The sequence below is a fragment of the Podarcis filfolensis genome (genome assembly GCF_964270895.1).
Source record: "Podarcis filfolensis genome assembly, chromosome: 5".
Lineage (NCBI taxonomy): Eukaryota > Metazoa > Chordata > Lepidosauria > Squamata > Lacertidae > Podarcis > Podarcis filfolensis.
Window position 1 is genome coordinate 15,545,018 of NC_139608.1, and position 13,302 is coordinate 15,558,319.

At 47.9% G+C, this 13,302-nt stretch overlaps 1 protein-coding gene and 2 long non-coding RNA genes across 16 annotated transcripts in view; 1 reads left to right on the top strand and 2 right to left on the bottom strand.

Moving 5' to 3' along the window:
- Nucleotides 1–1,522: 1,522 nt before the first annotated feature.
- The window catches only part of MECOM (MDS1 and EVI1 complex locus), a 473,075-nt gene continuing 461,295 nt past the window's right edge, over nucleotides 1,523–13,302 (top strand). For 12 of the 14 annotated variants that reach the window (XM_083613088.1, XM_083613110.1, XM_083613135.1 and 9 more), the window contains exon 1: nucleotides 1,532–1,819. In XM_083613088.1, the coding sequence (XP_083469214.1) occupies nucleotides 1,783–1,819 (37 nt within the window). In that variant the 5' untranslated portion in view covers nucleotides 1,532–1,782. Of the gene's footprint in view, nucleotides 1,820–13,302 lie in introns of all 14 variants that reach the window. The other 2 variants (XM_083613089.1, XM_083613092.1) reach the window with 1 other exon arrangement.
- LOC310763105 lies at nucleotides 4,475–5,760 on the bottom strand. The gene is made up of 3 exons (XR_014548486.1): nucleotides 5,561–5,760; nucleotides 4,906–5,008; nucleotides 4,475–4,798 (listed from the first exon to the last, which is right to left on the bottom strand). It is a non-coding gene; the product is annotated as an uncharacterized lncRNA (long non-coding RNA).
- Nucleotides 11,674–13,302, bottom strand: part of LOC310762497 — a 53,064-nt gene continuing 51,435 nt past the window's right edge. The window contains exon 3 of the long non-coding RNA XR_014548028.1: nucleotides 11,674–11,980. This is a non-coding gene — a long non-coding RNA (uncharacterized lncRNA). The remainder of the gene's footprint in view (nucleotides 11,981–13,302) is intronic.

Here is a 13,302-nt window from a genome sequence, read left to right on the forward strand (position 1 = left end):
ATATTGCAGAATTGCATTGCTGCACGATCCTGCACGTTTTATTGGAGGTATAAGGGTGCTCGGGACTGCAGCCGCGCAGCCCAAGCCTAAGCACGTTTACTCGGAAGTAAGACCACTGAATTCAATGGGACTTTCCTCCTAGTAAGCTTTAATATTAATGCATCTATGAATTGTATATTCATCGGGGGACTGAACGAACCTTTCGGCCCTAAACAAGGCTGACTTCTCCTACAGTCCCTATGCACGCTTACTTGGGAGTAAACCTCACGGCATTTCTGAGTAAATATGCTTAGGATCAGGCTACTCCTGGCTGAGTTCGATCCGAATTGACTTCCAAAGTGAGGCGGCGTTCCACTGCGAGTCCGACTGAAGCAAAAGGGGGCTTACTTTCAAGTAAACGAGATTAGGATCGGGACCTAAGGGTTCCGAGCGCTGGGATGCGACGGACGGCATTGCAACCCGAGAGAAGCAAGGTCGTGGAAACCACCGCAAGTCCCACCGGGATGAGATAAGAGAGGGGCTACTCTAGAGTAAAGGGGAGCGGAGGATCAGAGCCAGAAATGTGCCTGGAAGGGATAGTCCTGCCGATCAACTCTTCCCCACACAACCCTCTTCGTTTGTACTCGGCTAAAGGACAGAGGGGGGAACCCATTGGAGTCAATGGGTCTCCTCTGGAGTCACGGTGCCTTCTGCAAACACCAACGGGAAAGTGTCAGTGCAGTATCTCAGAGCCCGGGAGTTTGCACCGCCAGGCCTATAGGGATGACCGAGTATCATAAATATTTATTCTCCTCCCTCTCCGCTTAGATATATAGGTGTCAGAAGGAAGCGGCTTTGCGGTTATACAAAACTGGGCTCCCCGCTCTCTCTGCCTCTCCCGGATGGCGGCGGGGCGCGCGCGGTGCGGGGAGGAGAGACTCAGACTCCCTCGGGGAAACTCGGGCAGGTCCCGTGTCCGTCTGAAAAGACGAGGCTGCGAGCCTCAACATCGGAGAGGGCCCCCCCGCAACCCCCAACCTCTCTGTCTCTGTGGGTGGGTGGGTGTATCCAGGGGACGCCGGGTTGGTCCACTGCACATAAGCGAAATAATTGTTGTGCTGGTGAGAAAAGTGTGTGCGTCTGGGGGTGGGGGGAGCGCACGGGCCAAGAGCGCACGAAGAAGAATCGCCGTGCACAATTAATAAATCGCAGGTCGTATCAGCTCCATCATCCGGCATCATCCCTCTCTTTAAAAAGTCTGCATGGGCGCTCATGTCAATTGGTGTTCTCTCCCTGGCTTAGATTCCCCCAAGCGAGCAAAAGAGAGATCTCCACACATCCCCCGCCCCGCGCCTTAGTCCCTTTCCTGCGATCTTCTGCCCAAGATCCCTTAAATCCAAAAGTGAAAGATCGCTCCAAACTTTTTTTTTTTTTTTTGGCGGCGCCCGGGAGATGTTGAAAGTGGGGGGGGGGAATTGCGCGGGGGGAGGGCGAGCGAGAGGAGAGCGAGAGGGAGAAGCCGCCCTTGCGCATGTGCGAAGGTGTCCAAACTGACAATGCTGGAGAAGATAGCAAGCTTTGGGGTTGGGAGAGAGAGAGAAACAGAGTGAGTGAGAAAGAGAGAAAGAAAAGAGTGGGGGAAGCAGGAAGGAAAAGAAAAAAAAAAACAACAGAGAAAGGGGGAGAGAGAGAGATAGCGGGGGGGAAAGCCCCTCCACTGATTTCCATCCCCACCCCCCACCCCGACCCCAGATATCCCCCCCAAAGCAACCATCCAAGCAACGTCCGCGGGATTTGGCAGCAATGCGATCCAAAGGCAGAGCGAGGAAACTGGCCGCAAGTAGGTGCAATCGCTCTTTCTGTTGCGCGCCCCCCCGCGCCCCCCCTGCGCCGTCCGCGCTCCCTTCTGTGCCCCGCTAGACGTCCGGGAAAGATGTGGGTCCGTGGGGTGGGATGGAGAGGGCGGGGAGGGTGGGGGTCAGCCACTGGCCCCACAGATCCGGCCCGCCCCCGGCGCAGAACTGGCCCCCGAGAGTCTCCGCTGCCCAACATCCATCCACCTCGCGGCTGGTTTGCTGGAGAGACAGAGGGAGAGATGGTGCGCAGCGGCGGCGGCGGCGCGTTGGGTTTCTCTCCTCTCTCTTTTCTCTCCACTTCCTCGCCTCGGACGCGGGGAGCCGGACGGGGGGGGGGGTGGAGAGGTACCGGCTGGGCTGCCTGGCTTGGCTTGGCTGTGCCCGGCGCTGTTTGTGTGTTTGTCTGCCGGGGTGGCGGCGAGAGGGAGAGGGAGGAGGGGGGGCGGGGAAGGATCGCTGGTGAACTTCAGCCGAGGCGGCGAAAGAGTTGAGGAAAAGTTCAGCCGCGCCGAAGAAGAGCGCCGCAAGTTGCTCGCTCGCTCCGGCGAGGGAGGGAGGGAGGGAGGCAGAGGCTGCAAGGACGCCGAGCGCCCCTAGTGGGCGCTGCTGGCTCTGTGAAATCAACATTAAAAACAAGCGCGTGGGGAAGGGAAGGAGGGGAGGCCGCAAAAGCAGCAGCAGGAGGAGTGGACGGTGGTGGCAACCTGCAGCCCAGGAGTTGGAGCGATGGCTTTGCTGGGACAGGTTGGGTGCAGGGGAGAAAGCATGCATGCACTTAACGCAGCAGCAGGGGACTCCTCGCCAGCTGATGGGGATTTTTTGTTTTTCCTCTTCGAGTTGGGGGTTGTCCATTTCAAGCTGAGCCCTCCCCCCCCCAACAACACCAGGGCAAGATCCAGCCGCTCCGGGCTTTTGGAAGAACCTCCTTGGCTCGAGTGGCTCTGGTCAGCGAGGAAATACCTCCCCCCCACACACGCAACTTAGCCAAACAAACTCGCGCTCTGCGCGTGTGAGCGCTGCTTCTTTGGCGCGCGCACGTGTGCAACTGCCTCCCCCCGACCCGTGCACACGCGTCTCCCGTTCCTGTGGCACGTGCAAAAGGAACAGCCCGCAGCATACACGTGTACAGGCGGGAATACTGTTCCAGGAAAGGTTGCCTAAACAACGACGAGTCTTCCTTTTCTAGTTCTGGTGCTATTATTTATATTTTTTTAAGTGTGGGGGGCAAGTGTGTGAGTTACATAACAAAGCAGGAACTAGCGATCTCGGCTTCCCTACCAGTAACGGTCTCCTTTTCCTTGTTGAAAGCGTAAAATAATAATAACAGCAGCAATAATAAAAGGAATATGTTCCGTCGCGGAAGGGAGACTTACAAAGTTTTCCTTCGCTTGGGAGTTCCGGCTCTTTCCGCTTGATAGTCCTCGGTTGAGGTGGCCAAACTGGCCTGCCTGAGATTCTCAGCGGCAGCTCCCAGCTGGATCTCCTTATTTTCCTGTCTGTTTATTTCACATATTAAAAAAACTAATAATAATAATAATACCCCCTCAAGAAGCAGCTAGAGCTGGTCAGTTTCAATTTTAACTTGATGCAGTTACAAGGCATGTTTTGAAGTGCGAGCTCGGTGAGGTGGAAGCGATTGGGCCGCACTTTTCTTTTTTTGCTTTGGCATCCTCGGAGACCCACGATGATCTTGTCAATTTCACGCGTCCTCCTCTAACAGTTTGCTACAGACTGCAGTGGCGGCTGGCAATCTTGGAGCCGGAGTCTCCGTCTATCCTTACGAGCCGATCAAACATTATGTGTGCGATTCTCCATCTCTCCTCCTCCCCTCGCACAGCCGGCCATACATACAACTTACTGAAATTTCCATTGACTCCACCGCTATTTTGTATGTAAACTTACATACAAAATGTGCTCAGGGCTGCACTCCTGTACTTTAGCTTGGGCTTGAGACTCACTTGAACATGTTGGGAATTGGGATTCACTTCCTAGCAAACGTTCGAAGCACCATCGGGCTTTGTGCGAATGCAAACCGCGCAGTTATTTCAAGTTTACCTCTTTTACGCTGCTGGGGAAGAATCGTTTTCTTGACTGCAACTCGCAGTGCAACAGATGCAGCCTTGCCTCGTTTTTTGCAAGGGAGCTGATTTCTTGTGCGTCCCGTCCCCTCACCCCATTTACCTAGCTCCTGGACAAGTCCTCTTTATTTATTTCATGCTATATTTGTGTTTGTTTCACTACATTGTTACTTTGATTTCCAACTGGGGGGGAGGGGAGAGAGAGAGAAAGGTGGCGGCGAGAACGGCAGGCAAAACGTTGCAGAAGTTGTGTGACATTTTTAAAAGGCCGATTATTTGCTTGTTTGGGGAGAAAATCGCGCGCGGGGAGGGGGAGGGAGGAGGGAGGAAAGAGGAAAGCACAAGATCTCATTGGATTACTGTCTAATTTTCTGTGAAACAGACCAACCCCCCCCCGCGCTCTTCCTCCACCTCGCCTGCGTTTGATTAGCTGGTTTTTGTTCCCCCAAAAGCAGATGTATCCAGTCGACACAATTTGAAAACAGATCCGTTATTCATTTAATAAAAAAAGGAAAGTTGCAGATGCGCCGATCGCAGCAGATACGTAAAGATTCGCTTATCTAAAGGCACCGAGTTAAGTTCAGTAGCAAACCCAGCAGGGATCTTATTTCTGGCGCGGTCCGTGGCTGATGTTCACCGCAGCTGTGAGATAGACTGTTGCTGCCTTTAGATACGACGCAGAGCATTCGCCAAAACTTTCTGACGTGCCTTGAGATGTACTCATAGGGATGTGCCTTGCAGATGCACACTTAGGAAGCTGCGTGGTCCGCCTTCTGCAACCCATAGGTGGCAAACGGATAGAATAAGTGCAGCAGAAACCGCTTTCCCACGTTTACAAACCCTGTTTCTTTTCGCCTCCGATCACCACGTCAATTTCGCTGGCGCCTGTAGAATTAAATCGTTGATTTTTATTTATTAAAAATGTCTTCAGCTTTCTCCCTTTTTCCGCTTGCGCACCTCCCTACACCCCCCCCCCCATCAAAGAAACTTACTATTCATTTACGAAGTTATATGAGGTTGCCTGGGGGCGGGAGAAACCACGATCAAGCTGTTCTGTAAATGTGATTCTCAGGTTGGAAGATACGCACGCTTTACCTGGAAGCAAGTTCAATTGAAACCCGTGAAACCCGTTTACTTATTGCTAAGTAAACCGAGTTGTCTATGCCCAAATTCAGTCAAGTCCGGCCTGTTCCTTAAGCAAAGCGAGACACTTTAGGTGATAAAAGGTTTGTTCTTAGAAAGCAACGCAAGTTTCAGGTTATGTGGCCTGATTTTAACCTTGATCATATTAAAGATATTCGCTGTTTTTAATAAAAAAAAATTAAAAGCAACAGAAAAGCGACAAAGCTTGTGGATGATGGGGCAAGTCGGAAACGGCCGCATTATTTGGAAAACCATAATTTTAAGTCGCTGAAAAATGAACTCGCAACATGCTAGCCACTCTGAGACTGTAACAGTTGCAGAGAATGTGCAGCCTCTGTGTGACATTTACCGTTACGTGGTCACGATCCGAGCAAAGAGAAGCGCTTTTGGGGGTCGCAAGCCTACACTTTACCCGGGAGCAAGCAAACAAGAGTGGGGCGCACTTTTTATGTGTCCGCGTAATTTACTCCGATTGCAAGGTGCCAATCCACACAACGCACTTACTAGCGAAGCAAAGAGTAGGACGTCTTGACTTCGACGGCAGAGTTCAGCACGTGTTCAGATCTCTTCCCCCATAAAAAAAATATCAGTGGGACTTTGAACGCGTCTCACTTGGGCTGGATCGGGCTCTCCCCGCGGGCTATTCTGGCGCCTCTGCTTGCACGTGAGAACCAGCTGGAATCGACGCTCTTGCTCGGGCTCTAGGGGATGCTCAGGGAGGGTTAGGGCTCACCCCCACCTCTTCTCCCCACCCGCCCGGGCCTAAAATCCCCTACGGAGGAGAGCGCGACTTTCTGCAGAAGAAAATCCCACTCCGCGCAAGCGAACTAGGCGGCCAGCACAAGCCCCGCTGGTAGTGGTTAGAGACACCCTATAGCCCCGTAAAGAAGCAGAAGGTGATCAGATTAGGCGAACACCCGTGCCTTATAAAAGGAGTTACTTGTACTTTTACACTTTATCACCAGTCTAAAAAAAAAAAAACACACACAACACACCACCAAAAGAAACAGGCAATTGGAGCAAGCCGCGATGGATCCAGGTCTCTCCAACCCTTTGAGAGTAAGCTAACACTTTACCAAGTTTCAACAAGTCCCCCCCCCCCGCGCTCCGACGCTTGTGAGTTTGCCCTCTGCCTGTTTTTTTTTAGAGGAAAGGGTGAAGAGAAGGGGGGGAAAAAACACCTCGCTTGAGTAAAAAGCAAAGCAGACGAATCAGACTTTATTTCCTCGCTTTGTTAGGACTCCTCATATTGGGCTATCTGATGAGTCCCAAACACGCGAGGTGCTTTTTTATGGAAAGGCTTCTTTATTTGCCATTGCTATCCTCTCAAGCTTATTTTTTTTATTTTTGCATTGGCCACCTTGGGCGCAAATAGCCTCCTTTCGTACAAATAAGCAAACAAAATCGAGCAGCAGCAACTACACCACAATCCGGCGTTGCTGTTGGTTTTCGCCGCTCGAAAGTGGGGAGGGAGGTTTCCTAGTCTCTTTCTGTTTGGAAGCGGAGCTTGGCCAAAAGATGGACCGCGGGCGGTGTTGGTGGGGCGGAGAGAGACCGAGACAGGGAGGGGTGCGTCCCGTGTTTTCGCCACCGCCGGCTCCCACGCTGATGGAGAACTTGGTCCCTAGTCAGAGGCGCATCCCTCCGTGTCAACATCACTTCGCTTAGCAAGATGCCAAGGCGTTCAGTCAATAGGCGTCTAGCGTGAAGACCTCGCGCCCGCAGCGCGCATCATCGCTAGTTTGCACACTGGGCGAGAACTTAGCTTAACCATCCGCCTCCGCCCTCCCCCGCCCCCTTAGGCCAGTTGAGACTGCTTGGAAGCCTTGTCTTTTAATGCCCACACTCACCCAACCAACCCCCAGCATACGCTTGCTGTTGAAGGCTTGTTGAATCTGCTTCTTGCGCCGCAGAGTCTCTTGGACCTGCTTATTCTCCCTCTCTTCTCCTTATGCCCAGATCGCATGCTGGGCTGTCTCTTCCTTCAAAGCTATCCTCAAACCCCTCCTTTCCTGGGAATTCTTCCCCTTGGGATTCCTTGCCTTCCATTTTCTTTTCTTCCCTCTTCCTCTATGGCGGTGTGGTGGGCAACCCCTAGGCACAGGGCGGCAGGGGCAAATGTGGTCCTTCAGGGCTTCCTCTGTGGCCCTTGGGACTCTCTCCCCCAGCCACGCCCCTCATTGGCTCTGCTCTGCCCCCTTCATACCTGGGTCTGCCTGGCTGGGAGGTGTCCATGAACTCTGATACTTGTAATGCCTCCTGCTTGCCTGAAAGAGGAATGCATGAATATGGGTAGAAATCAGCCTACTACACAAAGGCAACGTTTGCATTCCTTGTTCTGCCAGCTTTTACTTCTGTCCCTGGCCTTCAGGGTTGAGAAAGGTTCCCTATTGCTGCTTTCTGGTCGTTCAGACTGTATGACCCTTGAGGCACAGACCTGTATCTGTGTTGGTTTATTGTTTGCTTGTTTCTCTGTGTATAGCTACTAGTGCAATGTGTAACTCAAAGGAAGAGCAGAAGAGAGGCAGCTGGAGGTGAAACTACACAAATCCCAGGTGCAACAGCGGAACATATTTAATATCTCTTCATGACAACCAGTTGCCTTCAGGAACACCTACCTTTTATTCCCAATTTTAAAAATGGCAAAAATATTGTGAAATCCTATTATTGTATTCTACTTTAATTACTGTAACCCAGAATAACTACTTCCCCAAGTGCATTTGCCCAGTAGCCATAGTAACCACATAAGAATGCACTGTGTGAGTGTGTGCAGAATCCACCTTTTCCAGCTTCTCCTATTTGAATATGGCAGAATATTGAGCCTGTTAGGAAATAATTCATCTTCGTTAAGTGATCTTGAATTAATTGCAGATAAATTATGCTGGTGGTTGTGGGGCTGGCTATGAGTGACTATGAACTGAGCCAGCGGACTTGCATATGCAAGATAATTCTGCTTTTAATCCCACACATACAACTGCTGCATGCATGGATCCCTTACGTAAAGTCTTTGGAGAACTAAGGAACAATTTTAATAACTTCTCCAGCCCAGGGCCTTAAAATAAGGGGTGGCAGAGAAGCCCTACAAACAAGAGAAGGCAGAATACCTTCAATGGAAGGAACTAACAATAAGGAACACCAAGACTCTAACTAATAGAGATACTGTAAGGGCTATGCTGAGAGGTGAGGCCTGGGAGTTTGCGGGATCTGTGTAGGGACAGCACCTGAAAACAGCTTCTGATATTGCTGGGACTATTTTTATGACCCATTTGGTTCAAGACAGCCATGGGGAGAAACTTTGCTTGGCCTGAGTTCCCAAGCACACTGGAGACCTTCTTCAGAAGCCCTGCTCTGCTTTCCCTCCTCTAGTCAAGGGACAATATTATTAGGAATATAAAAAAGCTGCCTTATACTGAGTCAGATCACTCATCCATCTACTCTGACCAGCAGTGGCTGTCCAGGATTTCAGGTAGGAACTTTCCCCAGCCCTACCTGGAAACCCCAGGGCATTGAACCTGGGACTTTCTACATGCAATACATCTGTCCTTCCACTCAGCTACAGTCCTTCCAAAAGGGAGAGGGCCTTTTCAGAAGTGGTGGCCTGACTTTGGAATGTCCTTCCCAAGGAGGCAAGTCTGGTGCTGACGTTACAAGTTTTTAAGCACCTTCCTATCTGCCCAGGCATTTAAAAATAATTGTTGGAATTTTGCTCTCTTCTGTTTTTGTAGTTTTTCAGGTTTGTATTTACCCCCTGCTATGCTGTATTTCATTATGTGCTGATTTAAATTTTTTATGTTGCAAATAAGTTTTATGCACACTTTTGCATGCTGCTCTGGCATGTTTTGGTGATAGGTAGTTAAGAAGTATTTTTTTAATATGTATAGCTGCTACACTGAGCATGTGAATGAGCATACATTGGCAAATAGTGGATTTGGCTTTCGATCCCACACTATAACCCACTGTAAATATGGCTTAGCAAGGGCATATTATATAAAGCTATGGTTAGAATCACTGAATCAGAGAATTGTCGAGTTGGAAGGGACCCTGAGGATCATCTAGTCCAGTCCTCTGCAATGCAGGAATATGCAGCTGTCCCATATGGGGATCGAACCTGCAACCTTGGCCAAACACTGTAACCAACTGAGCTATCCAGGTTGATGTACTTGGTGCTCTCCCTACAGACCAGAAGTGAGCATGGACTAGCCTTTTCCTAAACCTGGAATGCACTGGAATATTCACATGGGCAGGTGCACTATATAGTTTAGGAGGCTGCAAGGAAAAGTGGATAGAGAAATATAGTCAGTGAAGGGGCCATGAGAACAATCTAAGGAGCAGAGTATGAATGCGCATGCTTAGGGTAAAATGGCAATTTATTCATAGGATTACAGTAGATGGCATCTGTTGCAATTCAAAATCATAAACATTAAAGAGGGTTCAATGGGACATAGGTTGCATCCATTGCTCAATGTCACTGGGCCCAGGGACAGTATTCACATAGACACATTAGGAAGTTGACATATATAGTCATACCTCGGGTTACAGACGCTTCAGGTTGCATTTTTTCGGGTTGTGGACCGCTGAAACCCAGAAGTACTGGAATGGGTTACTTCCAGGTTTCAGCGGCTGCACATACACTAAAGTGCACTTTGTGCATGCGCAGAAGTGCCAAATTGCAACCTCCGCGTGCACAGATGCACCGCTGCAGGTTGCGGACGCTGTGGGTTGCGAATGTGCATCCCGCACAGATCACGTTCGCAACCTGAGTGTCCACTGTACTGAATCCAGGTCACTGGTCTATCCAGCTCAGTATTGTCTACACTGACTGCCAGCAGCTTTCCAGGGTTCCAGGCAGGGTTCTCTTTCAGCCCTACCCAGAGATGCCCAGGACTGAACCTGGGACTTTCCTCATGCAAAACAGATGCTCTACCACTGAACCTCAGCCTGTCCCCTTGATTTATTCTGCTTTGCTGTGAGATTAGATTAGATTGGGTGGTACCGGGAATCAGAGATGACTAGAGATTTGTGATCTAACAGGATTTGGCATTTGCTTCTGGTATGTGAAGAACCACTCAAATAGTAATGTTTGTGAGACAGGAGTCAGTCTGAGCAACAGGGAAGCCTCTTTTGTCCCAAAGAAAAGTTAGCACATGTCTGCTACAAGGACTGACTTGTATAACATTTTAAAATTCATTCTGATGAACATGATATGCATGCATTTCAACATGGTCTTTTAGATGGTTCAACGTTTGTTAAAGTTGTAACTGGCCCAGGCAAGATTAGCTTGTGTGAATTCAGGGGTGGCATTTGAGGTTAAAGTGAGATTGCAGGAGGGGAGGATCAATATTTGCAGTAAGATTCAAAGGCTTGCTATTGGATACGTTCAATATTAAACTGCAAAAGAAAGTAGTGTGTTGGAAGAGTATTTGCTGTGACTCATTCTTAAGTATGTAATGATAAGGAACACAAGAAGCTGCCTTATACTGAAACAGGCTACTGATAAATCCAGCTCAGCATTCTGACCAATCCATCTCAGTACTGTATGTGTTCTACACTGACTTACGGTGGCTCTCTAGGATTTTGGACAAGAGTTCTTCGCAGTCCTACCAGGGACTGAACCTGATGCCATTTGCATACAAAGTGTGTGCTCTGCACTGAGCTATGGCTCTTCTCCAAGCAATAAGCTTACTGTAAGCAAAGAGGTGTATGCCTTTGACATGCATAGGTAGAACACAGACCTGTTTCATTGTTTATGAGAGTGTAGAACTAGTGAGCTGGCCAAGGGACATTCGTTTCTGAACAATAATCACATGTGCTCCGAAACACAGCTGTGCATTAATATAAGCTGTTATGGACCATGCTGTCCTTCTGCTTTTAGACCGAGCATTGCCCGCTAATAATGAATGCCAGGCATCAAAGCCAGGCATGGATCAGACCCACTTGCCTGGGTGCAAGTTGAAACAGGGCTAGACTTTTATCCTAGGAAAACAGTAACTACGTTGAATTAAATTTTAAAAAGTTTTGGAGCTGCCTGGCAAGAAGCAGCCTTGAGGAGCCTTAGGGGTATGCTATAACTTTTGATAAGTTATTGTTGTTTTAACATTAGCCCTGCCTTGCATTTGCTGCCTTGCTCCCCATCTGCTCTACCTGCATCTTTGTAAATAAATAGGCACAGCCAAAAATACCGCAAATCTCCAGTGCTCTATTCTCCCAAGGAAACTGACCCTTTAAACACCCCTGGGACTTCCTTCCTCCTGGTAGATGTTATATCCTATAACATATATTAGAACTATATACGCTATATATAGCAAATGTACTATACAATACATGGCAAGCTATTCTGTCGTAAAATACACATCTGCGTTACATATACTTTATTGAGAAACAATAATACGGGTCTGCACACATACATGGGTATTTGGAATAAATGACTCATGAAAGTCAGATAATATTGAAGAGTACAAGTAGTACCACACTGTGTTTCTGAAGTATGTGTGTAAAACATAGAAACTTGAATAAAATTATCTTCTTGATCCATGAATGCATTTGTAATTATATTACAAGTAACTTTTCCTGTTTGTATGATCTATTGTACTTTTTAATGGACATATTGTAACAGACATATACAGTGTAGAGTTATTGGAAGAGGAAGTTGAATATTTCATAGATACACAATGTACTGCACACCTAGAATGATAGATGTAACAGAATGGTCTCTCTCTCTCTCTCTCTTACTGCCCCTTCATCTCTAGCCAGGAGTGGGGAATCTTTGGCTCATCAGGTATTGGACTCCAGTTCCCATTAGTTCTTAGCCAGAATGGCCACTGGGCAGGGGTGTTGGGAGATGTCAGCCACCAGCGTCCAGAAAGCAACAGGTACCCCCATCCCTGACCTTGGCTGCCTCTCTTTTTCTCATGGCAAACTTTGTATCTGAATGAAAAAGGGAGAGCATTTGTAAGCATTTTAGAATTTTTAGTCAAAATTAAGCAGTATACACATTTTGTTTAATTAATTAATTAATAAAAAACAATAAAGACCAATGCTAATAATAATAATAATAATAATGCATTTTTTTGCAAGGCTCTTGGCAATAAACCTTTCTACTGCTATGTGGAAAGGTTTGGTGTATGTTTCCAGAGGCACCTAGAACAAACTGAGGCTGACATAGCTCCTTTAATTCTACACTAATATCCCTATATATTCTACACTAATCTCTCTCTCTCTGTGTGTGTGTGTGTGTAAATTTTCCCAGACGTTAAACCTTGAATTACCTTGCCAACATCTTTCCTTTTGTGGAAGGGCTATAGCTCAGTGATTTGCTTGCAAAAGGTCCCAGTCTCAATCTCTGGCATCTTCAGGTATGGTTGGCAAAGACTCCCATCTGAATCTCTGGAGAGCCACTGCCAGTAAACATAGACAGTAGTGAGCTGAATGGATGGACCAATGTTCACATTTGGTACAAGCCAGCTTCCTATGTTCTTTCCCCAAGATTCCCCTTCCAGCCTTGGCTGCCTACTGTCAATCATCCTCCTTAATGTGAATTTGTTCTTTTACATTCGTTTTAAGTTGGAATGACCTATATGGTGAATGGGGGGGCGGGGAGGAATGGCTTCTCCCCATCACACTATCTTCAGATGAAACATGGCAGGCTTGTAAATGGATGCTGTTTACACAGGGGTACGGAAAACTTAAGAAATGTTTCTACAAAAGGGAAAGAACTGTTTACACAGGCCTTTGAAAAGTGTGACATATTGCTCTAGTTCCAGCACTAAAAAGCTAAACACTCTTACAGGCATTTGAAGTTCTCTGGCTGAAGCGACAGGGTTGGGCTCCAATTTAGATATTGCTTGTGCGTATAACTAATTGCAATATATTCCCCCACTTGTGGGAGAGGAGAAGGCTCTTGCTCATAGGTTCTCCCTTGGGAATTGAATATTTGGCTCCCCGCCAGTTCTGTACAATGTCCACACTGACTATTTGAATTCCCAGACTCTATTTAACAAGTTTCTAAATAAATAAACTCATTGTCTGTCTGTGTTTTAAAATTATTTCACCTCTTTTGTAAAAATAAAAAAATCAGAAAAGTGACGGAGTCCTATTACACTGGCTTTGCTGCCTGGCTTTTTCTTCCAGGCTCTTTCTAAACAAAGAGAATTGCAGCAGAGATACACTTAAACCCAAACCTGTAACTGCATAGGGTGGGAACTGAAGAGAGGGATGGGCAGTGTGTGGCTGTCAGATGCATATCTAGT